Source organism: Anopheles nili, chromosome 2 (assembly GCF_943737925.1).
Source record: "Anopheles nili chromosome 2, idAnoNiliSN_F5_01, whole genome shotgun sequence".
In the NCBI taxonomy this organism is placed as follows: domain Eukaryota; kingdom Metazoa; phylum Arthropoda; class Insecta; order Diptera; family Culicidae; genus Anopheles; species Anopheles nili.
This window is the reverse complement of record NC_071291.1, coordinates 60,258,967-60,275,275: the sequence shown is the minus strand read 5'-3', so window position 1 is coordinate 60,275,275 and position 16,309 is coordinate 60,258,967. Positions and strand designations below refer to the sequence as shown.

Genomic DNA, 16,309 nt, shown 5'->3' with positions numbered 1-16,309 from the left:
GCGGCTTTCACCAACAACATTAATTTCAAAAGACAGCATAAAGGAAAAATGTCGAGGAGATACAAACCTTCTACAAATGCATTCACTTCAAATCGATGCAGCTCGACGACTTAAATTTATTGCATTTTTGGGAGCCAGCTAATTGTTTGTCATTTATTTTGATAACATAAGCAAGTTTACTATAAAATTAATGAAAAGGAAAAGACAACACCCCAAAGCTACAGATTTTTGTGTAGTTTTATTGACCCATATCATAAAATATTCGCACATTTCTAGGTGCTACGAAATTGTAGATGTGGTTGTAATTTTTTTTGTCATTCATTGATAATTATGTTTTATCGTCGGATTGAATGCTTTGTTCAGTTTACTTTTTCTTCCTATTTTAAAGTTATATGCGCGTGTTATTTATATGTTCATTCATTCTTCTCTCTACAGTAACGCAGATCATCTCGACGTTTAATCGCGAGAAAGCGGCAACCGTACGCCGTTAGTCCCATCTCCAAACGTGTCTAACCAAATGTAATAGAGGCATGAATATTCCATTTGTAATAGTAAGTGTGTAATACGACAAAGAATACGTTTGTTTTCTCATTTCGTGTAGAATTATGTATTCATTATTTTTAACATCTGTACGCAGCTGCCGGCTTCTATTAAAACTGTTATCGTAGACCCTGGAAGAATAAACACGTATTGCTGGAGAACAATTATGTTGTCCTTTCTAAGTTGGGGTATCAGGCATTTACAGTCCACAGCTAGGATGGTTCATTATCTATTAAATTGTATAGTACGCGTTTGACTAAATTTCTACGAACGGCCGACTGCTAACATACGGCCATCTCTCAGCTCAGCCTTTTTCGAGTAACGATATTGTGATTAACGATAACTATACACTACGCCAAGTGGTGGCCGATACATGTTTTTTTTACACTCAACTACACTATTTGTAGTGAATTTTTCCGGTAAAACGATCAGGAGATTAGAAGCAGGTTTGTCACCGGCATGTTCTGTTCCATACACGGAAGTATTAAACAACATCAAGTTATTTCAACTCCACATTTATAATTATTTAATCGATCACTGGTCGGCTCGCATCAGGACTAACTTTAAACTCGCTCACTCTGGACCAATAATATTGTATAAATAATTCCTGTCGAGTTACCATTGAATGCGTTTATGAGTGAAGTGTAAAATTACATTACACTCACTCTCGACAATTGGATACCGTTGCAGTTCCCAAAACTCTTACGCCATCATATAATGGTTTGCAAAAAAATGGTTTAGATTTCGCCAGGGTTTCAAGGAAAGAAAATATATGCCCAAAATGCAACTTCTTGTTGCAATCCTTACGACGAATGAACAACAAAAAGACGACGAATGGACACTTATTCTAAGGTTTAAATTTTTAATCATAAAAAAAACTTTATTCTTAAGTCTGATTTCAACGGAAACGGCCAGGCCAATGATTTGTAATTATCGTATCATCAATAACTCAAAAAGAACCGTACAAGAAATCAGCCCCAAGGTTGCTTTGCTCAAAACCCTCCGTTCAGTCAAGAATAGAGGCAACGGGTTAATGCCGAAGAGTGACAGATGTTTCTACAACGTTAATGTAACACAGAAAAGAACGAGGTACGAAACGTACACACTAGCGTAAGGCAAATGCCCCAAAAAAGGCGAGCGGAACAACGTCCAGAGCAGGGGCACAAAACCAATCACCGTTTGAATTGGAGTTTTTTTTCTGACTATTTTCTGCTACATACCTCACGGTACATTATATATGTTTGTATCCATTTAAACCTATTTTATGACGATATCTTAATTTAGCAAATACGAAAATTTATCAATAATAGGATGGATCATAGATCGCCAAATATTTACAAAAACAGCGGGCCACTGTAGCTATCATTTCATTGCAAAACTGCTGTAATCGCGGGTTATACCAGCTAGTATCCTAATCAAAACGATGTCAACGCTTACGATCAGTTCGTGTCGAGTACTAACGGCTTGAGCAATGAGACCACGGGACGATCATGCGCATTCCAGGCGTAAAGAAACATTCTTTTCCGGTTTCGCATTTCCGGGGGCAACTAAACCGTCTATCCCCGACTGTACGTACGTACCAGCATCGTCGAAGGGAGATGATGCCGTTCGTTCGCCTGGTAGTAGTTTTGATACGCCACGTGATGTTGGGGACGGCGGCCACGTTGCTGCTGTTGGATGAGTGCTCCTGCCACACGTGACACGGGTGGATGCGAAACTTCTATCCTCCGTGGGACAGCAGCATTGCTTGCGTACTCATTAGACTGATTCAGACCCGTGGCGTTCGTTGCGGTGGCTGATGAAGACGATGCCGAACCTGTCCCTTTACCAATCCCACCTGTACATGTCACAAGGAACAAGGACAATAATAGAACAGAAATATGTATGTATAAATCTAGTGCCCTTTTATCCATTTTTAGGACCAACATTTACATATTCATCTTATATTCTTTTAACTCCTGCAAGCAGGCTTTTGTTTGCGGCTTCAACTATTTAACCTATATGTTTTATTTTTTTATAATGATCGGAACTATATACATGACGCTGATGTACTTATCACTTTTTACGTCCTATGTTCCTGTCTTTCTCCTTTTTGTTTGCACTTTCGAATTTTTTTCACTTATTTACCTCCTGAAATTATCTCTTAAACAGTCTTTTCCTACACGCGTAACTAGATGTATGAGATTTATCAAATAACATTACGCCCCTCTCTGCATAGGCGACAGTGTTGATATACTTTTTATCATGCCTAAGTAACAAGTCCTTCCGGATAATCTCAAATTATTCATTGTTTAGGTGTGTTTTTTTTCTTCAACCATTTTTAACAATTTAACATTCAACATTTTTGTTCAATTTAGATCAATGAAAATGAACCTAAGAGAAGAAGAAATTAATTGCAACATGGAAGCAATGAACCATCGCACGTTGCACGAGTTTCGATAAGCGAAATTCCATAGCGAATTGAAATTGGTTGCGTGAGAATAAGCAAGAAATAAGAAAATGAAAAGAAAAGATAAAAAATATAATAAATCAATCAGTGATAAAAATTACAATTCAAAGCAATATTAAATGAAAAACAGTACAATATCACCAAACTCAAGAGCAGCAAATATTTAATCACAATGTTAGTTGAAATATAAAAAAACGTTGCTTTAAATATCTGTGTTTAATCGTTGTAAATAGCAATAAAATTGTATCAAACAGTAGAGTAGCAAGAGAGATAAAAGTATTATTAAACGCAACCTAAATTGAATGGCCATCACGGACAGTGTTAATGCAGAAGGTAAATAAAAAAAAAATATGTGCACCGATCCAAGCTTTGCGCGATTAAAATTATGCTCATAATCGTTAAAAACCTACCCTAACTAAATCGGGGAGCTATCAAACAACCAATCACATCGCCATTCTAAGCTAACAACAATGCTTGCTAACCAAAAAAACGTTTATGCCAGGCTTACCTTTCGAGTCGATCCTTTTACGATTTGTCACGGCATTAGTTTTCCGGGATACGCCTCCATGTCCACTACCACTAACGGAAAAAATTTCCTCGGCATGCGATTCTAGCGCAAGTGCCTTGCGTTTTCTACGAGTAGAAATGGGTGAGTAATCGATATCCCGTGTATCATCACCATCGTCATCCTCCAATGAGTCCTGGCTCTGCTCCGGTAGAGTAGCTAACTGTGGTTGTGGACCAGCATAATCGCTACCACCACCGCTGTTCATTGAGGCAGAAACGGAAGACGAACGAGAGGTGGCCGCTGAGTGGCTGCTGTTCGAATTCGAGCGACTCCACCGTGAATTCGTGTGACCGGCGTCTATTGTGGTGACCGTTGCAGTCTTTCGAGAACCGGTGGCCGAACTAGCGTAATGACGCTGTTGCCGCGTGCGGCTACTTTCACGCGAGGACATTTCGGGGACTTGTTTTCGCTTTCTTCCCCGGCGCTTTCCTGCCGTTGATGAAATGATATCTGACGACCTTGTTGAGGATGAGTTCGAAATCAATCGGCTGTGGTTACTACTGCAGGATGACGCGACAGAGTGGCTATTGCTGGCGCTACTGCTGCACGAGTAGTCATCTTCCAGCGCCGATGGCAGCTCATGCTCCCCCATCTCGTTTGCTTCTTCTTGATGAGCGATCGACTCACGGAAACGTTTTTTCCTTAGGGCTGCTTTTCGTTTCCGCTGCATATCGTCTGCGTAATCGTTCCCTCGATCCGTAGGGCGAATGCGCTCCCGGAGGCCAGACTTACGCCGCTTCATGTACCGGTACTTGCTGGATTCATTGCCATCGAAAATTTGCGAATTTTCTTCTGCGTCGATATCTGGCGGGGCCATATCATGAGAAGAATCATCTACATCACCATAGTAGGCTTTACTATTGCAATGATTATTGTTGTTATAAGGATGATGCTGCTGTAAGTTAACACCGCCGTCTGTCGCTTTGCTGCTCGGCTTCGCTACGACGAGCGAATCCTCGAACAGTCGAGCGTTATCCCCATCTCCATCGTCTAGTACGTGATGCTTTCTTCGACGACCCACACGCTGTTTCTTACCACTGGCGTTGGTTTTTCTGCTTCGCGATTGCACGTCATTGTCATGGAAGCTGTATGACTCTTGCGACTTGGCGATGCTCTTGGCTATCCTGCCATTCACGCTATCACCAAATGCACTAATTTTTTTAGCCTTGTTTCGCGATCCAGGAGGACGTCCAGCGTGTCGTTTCACGGGAATGACCTCCTCAGTATCAGTTGCAGTGCTCTCCTGATCGTTAAAATCACTATCCTGCTGATCCTCTTCGTCTTCCTCCTCTCCGAAATGGTCGGTATCAGCTTCATCCTCTGCATCTTCTCCAACCGGCACATTGTTATCATGTTCTTCCTGTTCGTACTCCTCCTCTTCCTCTTCACAGCCACCATCATTTATAAAGTCACTGTCCGTGTCCTCTTTTTTGCGACTTTTGATTCGATAAGATCCTTTTGGCTGATACTCACTTTTTATCACTGTTTCTGGATCTTCTGCGTCTGCCTCTTCGACCACCTCCTCCTCGTCTTCCACTTCCTCCTCTTCTTCATCTTCCTCCTGCTCCTCATCCTCTTCATCAAATTCGTTCTCATCGTTGTTTTCATCTTCATCTTCTTCGTCGCTCACCATCTCATCTTCTTCAGTTTCCTCAGAGGCGACCTGGTCGTCCAGTTCCTCCATATCTTCGTCGTCGTCGTCCTGTTGCTGGTAATCTTCATCATGCTCATATTTTGAAACCCTAACCTTCCTTTCAATGCTATCTGAGCTTTCATTCTCAGACACCTCCGGCTTTTCATCGTCCTCATTATCCTCTTCATCCTGCTGCATAGCAATCTCTTCAGCAGCGAAGTCGATGGTTTTCTCGCTCTTTACGGTAGACATCTCAATTTCTCGGAACAACTGTGACTGCCGTTTTCGGAGTATGTCCATCATCGGCTTTGTGTAGCCCTTAATGTATCCTTCGCTCTCCGTATACTCCAACCCGTTTCCAAAGCTGTGGCCCCGTATTTTACGCTCCAATAATTCTTGAATCGCGTATGTCGGCTTACCCGTATATCGGATGACCGTTTCTTCCATCTGCTCTGCTCGCTCGTACTCCTTTTCGATTCGCTCGCGTGCGATTTGATCGGCATCCGTAGCAAAAATTTCTTCACAAGCAAGATGCTTATCTTTTCTCCTAGTGCAAATCGTCGATACCACTCCATTAGGCGTTTGCTGAGCTGCAGCAGGAGTACTACCTTGCACAGGTGCTCCCACTCCTCCATCGGTGACGGTGACAGCAACCTGTGAATTTCTTCCGTGCTGATCACTACGTTTTGATCGCAGGTTCTTCGTTGCTTTGCTGTGCAATGTGCTCTCGCGGAGCGGAAAAAGTGCTCCAAGTTTCATGAGCGACTTGACGTGGTTGATCTTGTTTGTGATTTCAGCTTCATCCTGCGCAGTCAGGGTTTCGCTCAATTGTTCGATCGCAGTTATATCGAGCCTCAGAGGTTGATTTCGACTTACGGGACAGCCCAGCCGCTTTAACTCCTTGTAAAAGAGTGATTTACAATACTGGTAATCTGGTCGTTCGTCGTACGTAAGGTTTCCCACATACGACAGAAAGTCTCCCAAATACGCCGGACAGTTGTCGCCATACATCAAATGCAACATCTCCCGCACGTCGGTCATGAAATACTCCTTCATGCGATGCACTTGCTCTGGTTGGTTAAGCAACTTCTCATCTTTCCAGGGAAGAAATCCTTGGCTCCAGTACACAAGATTATATCCGAGGCACTCCAGATCACTGCGACGCGCGTGGGCGCCCATGTGGGCATCCCGCGAGGTGAACTCGAGCGTTCCATCGTGCGCTCGCCGTTGGTCCATGCAGAAAGGTCTATGCTGGCCACTCGAATCTACAAACTTCGACGCCAGGCCGAAATCGATCAGGTGTATGCGATCTTCTACTGGCGTTTGTTCTATCCGACTCTCTCCGAATGCCTTCTGAGGTGAATGTCTTGCGCCTCCACCACCTCGTTTAAGTTCATTCCAGTGCGCTACCTCCGTGGCAGCCCTCAGCTCCTCGTAACCGGATCGCCGCGGAGAAATCGAAATTGAAAACGTCTCGTCGGCGTTTTTCTTCCGACCACGGCGTTTTGGTCGTTCAGTTGCACGGACACGGTCTTCATCATCGCTTATATCTCTGTACGTAACCGATTTTAATGGGCGAAGATTTCGCACCCGATACATTTCTTGCTCCTGATGAAGATACAGTCCGTTTTCCTGCAGATTCCCGCAATGCCCATTGATGGTAAGCTCCGTTGTACCCTTTCTTCTACGTTTTGTTCCAATAATCCCGTCTGGCAGTGCAAATCCATTCGAACGGTCCGGATGGTGGCCACTAAAGCCATTTTGAGGAAAGGTCGTGTGCTCTTCCTCCTGTACCTTATTTTCAAATGTACCAACCATCAAATTTTCAGCCTTTATGTCCGAATGCACGTAGCCCTGGTCGTGTAAATGCTCCAGCACAACCAAAATCTGGCAGGCGATCAGCGGGATGCTCTTCGGATTGACCCGTTTGTTTTTAATAATCGTATGCAAGTCTCTGTGGTAGCGTTTGAGGATGAGAAATCGATACCGTTGATCTTTGAAAATATGCGACCCAGACGCAATATATTCCGGCATACCCGGCGGGAGCTGGCAGGTATCTGTAATATCATAGTAAACCGTATTATTGAATTGTCCACATAATTTTCTCAACAATTGTTAAGCATTATAAATAATTGCTTTCAGCAACGTTTGGTATATATTTTTTACAACAGTAGATCCCACTATCAATACGAGTTGAAAACCAAAACAAGCTTTGTTTATATCATTGATTAATTGCGAACGCAATTCCACCAAACAACTTGTTTCAACACCAAAACATCACACAATCCATTCGGATGGTGTTGTTTGCAAACAAAATCCAAACCGTTTCGCTGTGTATGTGTTTAAACTGCTCGAACTGCTCGAATGCTAGGTCTATTGCCGGCTTCGCTCCACAACTTGCTTTTCAGTCGCACTTCGGCTGTTTACAAACAGCTGATTCACTTGACATTCTTCTCTGCGCTTGATTGCGTTGCAGACAGAGGCTCGCACAGGGTAGCTTTATTTTCACGCACAAACCTGAAGGACGATTTGTACCCAGCGATTTTCTTTTTCCCCGCAAACCCCGTCCGCACGAAAACCATACCTTGCCCGGAAATGCATCCTCAAAAATATCGTATCATATATACCAATATGAGTTAACAAGAAGAAAAGCAATAGTTATAGACCGGTCTTTGTAACAGTAGCCTGAAGCAATGATATGAAATTACAACCTGTTCTTTTTGTCTAAACTAAGCAAATAGCGTGATCTGCACCAAAAGTGCTGTCCAAATGCGTGACGTTCCATAGCGTGAATATATTTTGATACATGATGAAACGTCCCAAACGGTGGGCTCGCGTTTCTTTGGCAAGGACGGATAGAAACCCTCGTAAACGATACGACTGTTTGTTCGTTTTCCGTAACAATGCCGTAACAACTTACCAGACCGTTTGGCGGTGTTGAGTAGACAGTGAATCTCCACAAACAGCGGTCCGTTTGAATGGGGTTCAATTTTGACGACATACTTCGCATTCTCGGCTGTGACGGGTGCATCGATGTTATCAGATGCGAGAAAGATTTCACCGAAGCTTCCCTTGCCTGCCGAAGAAAACAAAACGAAAGGAATAACCGTTTACACAACCTGTTCCGAACGAAATAAACAGTTCCCGAGAAATAAATGCACATTCTGCTTACCAATTGGTTTACCGATACGCCATTGTTTGAGCGTTAGATCCATCAGCTTCGTGCCGTCAACGAACTCCTTGCTGAGGGTGAATTCACTTGCACTGGCGGCGTTTGGCGAGGACAAATCGGTACTAACCGGCGAGGTCTCGGTTGGTGAGGCCACCGAGGCATGTTTCATGCGTTTAGGCGGCGTTTCGAGTAGATGCAAATGGTCGGCATCTACGATAGCAGCCGCTATAGTGCGTTTACCCATTTTACGAGTGGTTCGCGTTACTCTCCCACCTTACACCAACTGAAATCTTTCCGCTTTCCACGCACTTCGACAACACGACCGTAATGGGCGCGCTTTACAATGGAAGCGGAAATGTTTAGTCCACTGTTGACACCATAAAACACACAAGCACATGTGCACATTCACTGCCATTTACTCACTATTTTAACGCTCCCATGCATCACTGTTCAGACTGCAACCTTATTTAGAAATCATAAAGATATAGTAAAATCCAAACACTGAAATAACCTAACATGTGCTAGCATTAGTTGCGCACAGTGCTCTTAAAACACGACAAACAAAAATTAACCAAAATAGGGCAGTTTTCAAATGCATCGAAAGCTACAAATCCAAACCATTTATTGATTCTACGGAAAGGTAATACGCATGGACAGGAATTAGAACACGCGCAAGACGGCGACCAACCGAAATCATCGGGTTTTGCTGTCGCCGGAAGAATAAAAAGCAACGAACGGCAAGAGAAAAAAGTCAAAATCGCCACTAGGGTCGAAACGAATAACAAAAAAACAGACACACGCGCACTAGCGCGATTCCAAGATCGCAGCATAGTTTCTCGTCTGCTTTTCCACCGTTCTGCTTCGTGTCTCACTTTTTTCATCGCGCTCTTCGCTTTGTACTTTAACTTTCTTCTTCGCGGTACCTTACTCCGCTCAACAGCCACATAACAGAGCAGCGCCAGCTCTTCTTTACGCTGCACGACATAACGACACCATGAACGCAGCGATAGGCACAACCGCGTACAACTGGTACATTGTTGAGTCCGCCGTTCCAACCACCAAAACGATCACTCAATGCTCCGTATTAAAGGGCTAGTTGCACTACCTCACCCAAGGCGCCCATCACAAGCAATGCAAGAATTGTGTTTTTTTTTCTCGTTGGGCTTTTTTAACTCCTTCCATCATCGGACTGTGGTATACATTTTCTGCTACGAAACAGCCGTAAGAAAAACGAAAACGAAGACACAACGCTAATGACAGTTGATTGCACACATAACCTACACAGGCACGCAAAGCGACGGTTGGTTTGAAAAACAACATACAGCCCTACACGAAATAACTGTCAAGCGGTTATCGGTATCATTCGAGCAGTTGCAGCTCCCATACACCACACATTCACGGTTTCGATGGAAGAGCGCATTCATCTTGAGGCCAAATTCTTTCAAATAGCCACCCGTAGAAGGGATTGTTGCAATATCAGCCAAAACCTATTCTACTAAACCAGAATATTATACCCATTCACTCGATGCATAGATTACAAATGCTCAAGGCTAATCCTGCTCAAACATACACAGGCTGACTGATTCACACCGCGTCACGGGTCATATCGTTTGGTAGTTTTCTTCATTTTTCTGCTGCTGCTGGGAAAACCCCACTGTACAACAACCAACAGCGGAGAGCACATGAATTCAAGCTGCTCTACGGCAATTTTCATCTCGTCTCGTAAACTATTTTTCTTAGAAGGCTCACGACACGCACACGTCCATTTGATGGGCTACGAGTATGCGTGCGCTTGTGTGGTAACAATCTTGGCCAAACACAAAATCGATGGAAACGAACTCGTTTCCAAACACTATCATCACAAACCTCTCCCTTAGCACGTTACCGTTCTTCACGCGGAACAATCCGCGTTAAAAACTGCATTCTATCTCGGCTTTTCCATTGCACTTTGCACCGCACAATCCCACCGAACCCGCACAAAATGCGGTCGTCGAAAGCGCGACTTCTTCGTTGAGGTAAAATTTCCTTTTGCTTTCAGCACAGCAGGCAAGCAGACAGCACTTCACTCACACACTCAAACTGCCCACCAGCTCTTGGCTTCTCGTTTCTTCCTTGACACGCTCAGGACAGCATTTCACCTTCTTCGCTCACCCCGACACACTGGAGGAAGACATTACATATTATTCCTGTCTCTTCTACCCTTGCATTGAAGCCGAGCGCACGCCAAACAGAGATCACCAGCCGCCGTCGATGCACGAGTGCGAGAGAAGCGCGGCGATACAAAAATGGAGGTAACACTGCTGCTCTTGATGCTGGTGTTGTTCCCGTCTGCAGTTCGTTTCTCGTACATTCATCATCTGCTCAAAGCGCTGCCATTTATGATTCTTGCTTTACTTTCGAATACACATATTCCCTGCAACAAATTTGTTTTCCACAAACCGTAGCCCAAGTCAAAGCACGAAAATAACCCACTTTAGATGGAGATGCGAATGGTAAACCTTACTTCCGGCTCTACCCCACTGTTTCAGCAGGATGTGCTCGTGTCGATGCACCTCAGCACAGACGATATCTGGCTCTAGCCGTTCTATACACTCAGCTCGTTCGTAGATGGCTTAATCGACAAAAACGTTCGCCAATAGTCACCGGACTCTTTTGGCAGGTAAAACACTCGCTACCCAGCATGATTCGCCATAGCCAACTTCGCACTTTGCAGTGAAATTTGCACACAACGAGCGAACACATCCAACGCACAATCGTGTCCACTACATTCGACTATTCTTTATCACTTACTTGAGTAACGGAACACGCTCCAGATAAACCATCACTTACGTGCATCCGCGATGAGAAAATCTTATTTTCGTCGCGAAAAAACGCACATACAGTGGCGAAAAGTCATACTACTTACGCCGATGATATTTATGCTGGCTCCTTCTCGGTATGCTTTGGTGCTCCGCTCGAGCTGTCAATGTTCCGCTTTTCGAGCACCTTGCCTTGAAAAAATATTCTCGAATCCATGCGCACTCGCGTACGGACTTTCTGATTTCCTGTTTCCACCCGTAGCTGTGCAAAAGTATATAATATATCACCTTATCACTATCACTTGTTGATCTGAAGATTTTATTACGGTAAAATACTGAATTTAAATCGTAATTCCAAGGCGTCCTGCACGAAATTATGGTCGAGCATTATGCTGTTAGATATGATAGCTGTCAAAAAAATAATTCAACAAGGTGACCAGACAAACTACATGATTCGAAGACAATGCGTGTCAGGGTTAGTGATTTGCTCCATTCTCGAGTTGTATAAATTTACCAACTTTTGAATACTGGTGTCCGGTGTATCTGGATATCTCATGTAATCAACAATTCTATTGCAATTTTGATAATCCTAGGTACTGTCATTGGCATACAAAGCACAATAATCGAATCCGAAATCCGTCAAACGGCTCTTCTGCTTGATGATTGGTTGAAAATGTCATATTGACAGTACGCCGCACCGAGCGGACGTTGGTTTTGTAAACACACGTGCGTGCATGCTTGCAGCTTTCCGAATAGCGCGTTCGTTTTTGATAACGTTGTAATTACTTTAACGTTTTTATCTTCGCCCCATGTGCCACATTATGAAGAAAGACAAGAAACAGAAGAAAGTTGTAAAAGTTGAATCAGCAACCACGGTAAACGGCAAAGAAAATGGTAAACCCGAGCTAACCAATGCAACGCACCGGTTGGATCACATCAAAACCATCGAGGATGACGAGGAAGTCGAAGACTTCTCTGAGGAGTCAGAGGAAGAGATCGAATACCAACCGACGAAGCTGAAAAACCAGAAGCTTACAGATTTCGACGGGGCGTTCCAGTTCGTGTCGTCGGTGAAGGAATACAATCACGACACGTGGGACGATTTGATGCGTTTTGTGAAGCGCAAGAATCGCGGCGAAGTTAACGACAAAATTGCCAACGTGATACGGAGCCGAACGAAGGAGAATGCAGACGCGCTCGAGGACGAGGACGATAACGATCCCTCCGCCCAACAGGACGACGAGGTCGATCTTTCAGAGGATGAGTTGAAGCACGATTACATGCGATTAAAAGAGCGCAAAGGCAAAAAAGCTCCAGTTGCAAACGATGGTCCCACTGTTGAGGTAAAGGAGGAAACCGAAGAGGGCACCAAGGATTATTTCGAGGAGATGGAAGGTTCAAACGGAGATATACAATCGTTCTACCAAATGGATCTGTCACGTCCGCTCATGAAGGCGATTGGCGCGCTTGGCTACATTTACCCGACACCGATTCAAACGTCCACCATTCCCATTGCACTAATGGGACGGGACATTTGTGGATGTGCTGCCACTGGTACGGGTAAAACGGCCGCTTACATGCTGCCTACGTTGGAGCGTCTGCTGTATAAACCGAACGTTGGCCAAGCGATCACTAGAGTGTTGGTGCTTGTTCCGACTCGTGAGCTGGGAGCGCAGGTGTACCAGGTAACCAAACAGTTGACACAGTTCACCAACGTTGACGTCGGTATTGCAATCGGAGGGCTTGATGTGAAGGCCCAGGAAGCGGTACTGCGCAAGAATCCGGACATCGTCATTGCAACGCCGGGTCGCCTAATTGATCACATCAAGAATACACCGAGTTTCTCGCTGGATTCGATTGAGGTAATTTGTCGTTTAAACTTAGCGAGATTTAAAGATCCTTCGATCCCTTGTTCCGATAAACAATGTGATGATGTCCTTGCGCTCCGATGAACTACGCTTCGGCGTGTTTGAAGACGACGTCAGATATGGGTGACTTGAATACGGTCGCTGAGCGATCATTTTCTCACTACTGATCTCATTCTCTTGTAACCTGTCCTGTTAATGCTTAAAGGCAATGCGTCAATAAATAATTCAATTCATTTTTTAGATCCTAATTCTCGATGAAGCCGACCGTATGCTGGACGAATATTTTGCCGAGCAGATGAAGGAAATTATTCGCAGCTGTTCGGCCACCCGGCAGACGATGCTCTTCTCCGCTACCATGACGGAGCAGGTGAAAGATCTGGCAGCCGTGTCACTGAAGAAACCGGTGAAAATTTTCGTCAACAATAACCAAACGGTCGCGTTCAATCTGCGACAGGAATTCATTCGAATTCGCGAGGGACGTGAAGCGGATCGGGAAGCGATACTTGCTGCGCTCGTTTGCCGCACCTTCCACGATCACTGTATGGTGTTTGTGCAGACGAAACGCACGGCTCATCGATTGCGTATCCTGTTGGGACTTCTGGGGGTGAAAACGGGCGAACTGCACGGTGACCTGACCCAGGCACAGCGTCTCGAATCGCTGAAGGAGTTCAAGGACGAACAGATTGACATCCTCGTGGCGACTGATGTTGCGGCACGTGGTTTGGACATTAGCACCGTTAAAACGGTAATCAATTTCGTCATGCCGGTCACAATGGAGCACTACATTCATCGCGTCGGTCGTACGGCCCGTGCTGGCAAAGCCGGTGTGTCGGTTTCACTAGCGGGCGAGCAGGAGCGCAAGATCGTCAAGGACATCATCAAAAATGCGGTTAGCTCGGTGAAGAATCGCATCATTCCGCTTGAGATCATCGAGAAGTACCGTAAAAAGGTTGCCGCCCTTGAGCCGGAAATCGACAGGGTACTGGCGGAAGAGCGGGCAGAAAAATTGCTGCGACAGACAGAGCAGCAGCTGACGAGCGCCGAACGAAAGCTCAAAGGACAGCCCGCCGAGAAACAGGACGGTTTGAAGCGCGAATGGTTCCAGTCGTTGCATGAGCGACGCGAGGAAAAGCACCGTTTGGCCGGTGATGAGGCGGCCGAAAAGAAAAAGGCCAAAAAGCGCAAGCGCCGCGGAGATGACGACGAAGACGACTTTGATCCCGTACGGTACCATGCGGAAAAAATGAAGAAACTGAAAACGGCGTCGGATGCGCCCACCGTTCCTAAGAAGAAAACTACACCGGCCACCGAAGGAGCGCCGGATGCGAACAAAACGCCCAAACAAATGGCAAAGGAACGCGCACTGGAGGAACTGCGGAAGGTGTCGATGGTGCAGGCCAAGCTGGCCAAGATGCGAAACCGTCCGGCTCGCGTTAACGCGGCCGACGAGGATGACGACAAACCAGCGGCGAACGGTGGTGGCGGTAAGAGTAAGAAAAAACAACGAAACATGTCCCGCTTTGAGCGCGATCTTACCGACGTGGGCAGCAAGAACGTGAAGAAGCTGCGCTATGACGCCTCGAAGAAGCAACGAATGGACAAACTGGACAAGCGCAAGCAAAGCGGCATGAAAATGCACAGCGAAAAACTGCGAAACAAGCAAGGTCTAAATCGGCAAAATAAAGGCAAATCATTTGGTCAGAAGGCGCCAAAAGCACCGAAAGGATCACCGGGTGGTTTCAAGAAATCCGCCAAGAGCGCTAAAGGCGGCAAAGGTGGCAGGCGGAAGTGAGGGAAAAGTGTATTAGAATAATGGAAACAAAAATGCAAATAAACTGCTGCATAACTATGAGCAAATTACAAATCGGTGAGAATTGGCAATGGTTTTTTTTCGGAAAGAAGAGAATTATGAATTTGACCAATAAATGATGCTGCAAGAAAGGAACTATTATTACATCGAACAAAAAACTGATGCGTGCCTTGTACTCATCATCAATCCATTCTCGTATATTTGACGATGTATCTAACGGGAACGTACAGCGATAGCTTAATTTAATATCCTTTTTTTTTAGGCTGCACTCACATCATATTCTATACCTGATTTTTTGTTGGTTGCCGTATCAATATAACACTAAAGTACATCTGCTTGCATGCGCCCTAAATCTGGACACGTGTTTGAGTTCTTCGTCCGAATGAGTCCCGGTACGAAATGACACTTGTAAAGACGAGTTAGTTATAGTTTAGCATACGTTTGGGATCAGTTAGTAACACCCAAGCTCAGCCAGCACTAACAGATAGTAGAGGTACTAAATATACCTCGACTGGCAAGTACAAAAAAAAACAAGTTAAAAAACATGCCTATTGCGCCTTAGATGTACAGCTAGTCGACTAGTCGTTACGATGAAATTGTAGGACTGCTGTCGAGTTTCAAATGCAGTAACAAACGCCAGCAGGGACGTGGAAAGGTAAGACAAATATCATTTGTGCACATGTGCCCGAGACCATGTTCCAATGAGCTGCTGATATGTCGAAAACATTATGAGCAACATACGTGCAGGAACCGGAAACGCACTAAATCGTAATGATTAAACTAAAACTATAGCTACACAGAGGTAAAATTAGGCATTATTTGTAAGATAATTCTGTTTTTGTTGCCGTCACCAAATGCTCCCACTTTTCCTTCGTCTTCGAACGGTTACTGTAAGATCAAATCATATGAATGCAGAACCAAGCAACTCAAAGCAAAATCTGCTCAATCGGAACCGAACGTGAGATGGTGGCCTTTGCATTCGCGAAGAAGATTGCTGTCCGATAAAGAACTACTACTCGCAGCTGAACCGTAACCCGCGAATACAATAATTTATTCGTTTCTAGCTACTCTTCTCTATTTATTCTCCACATGAGCTCGCACAGTTGGCTGTTATATGCCTAAGCTGAATGTTTCAGGTACACAATTTCATTGTTCGGATATATATCCTGTCTACACCTGTCTGCGGTGTACACGATCAACACCGGCACTGGATCTGTGTCTGGAGAATCATTTCCCAAACATACTTCCAATTTGTCACATTTTGTTCTCGGTTTCTGGGTTCTGATTTGACTGATTTGAATGAAAATGTTCCACTTCACATTATCCGGATAGCAAAAATACATTTCTACGTAATTGTATTGTACTTTCTACATTAAACGAACGAAAAACCTAACAATAATCAAACAAGAAAAACACAATCTGACTATTAAAAATCTGAGAGCACACACACTGCACTTCAGATGGAATCAAC

At 44.6% G+C, this 16,309-nt stretch overlaps 2 protein-coding genes across 2 annotated transcripts; one reads left to right on the top strand and one right to left on the bottom strand.

Annotated features, from left to right (window-relative positions):
* Positions 1-2,096: 2,096 nt before the first annotated feature.
* LOC128727228 (uncharacterized) lies at positions 2,097-8,606 on the bottom strand. Its single transcript, XM_053821119.1, has 4 exons — positions 8,363-8,606; positions 8,111-8,266; positions 3,498-7,247; positions 2,097-2,377 (listed from the first exon to the last, which is right to left on the bottom strand). Exons 1-4 carry the CDS (start codon positions 8,604-8,606, stop codon positions 2,097-2,099), a joined length of 4,431 nt encoding a protein of 1,476 aa, XP_053677094.1.
* A 3,375-nt stretch (positions 8,607-11,981) lies between these two features.
* Positions 11,982-14,837, top strand: LOC128720864 (probable ATP-dependent RNA helicase DDX27). The gene is made up of 2 exons (XM_053814564.1): positions 11,982-13,022; positions 13,270-14,837. The coding sequence occupies exons 1-2, from the start codon at positions 11,982-11,984 to the stop codon at positions 14,818-14,820; spliced, it is 2,592 nt and encodes an 863-aa protein (XP_053670539.1). The 3' UTR covers positions 14,821-14,837.
* Positions 14,838-16,309: the final 1,472 nt, after the last annotated feature.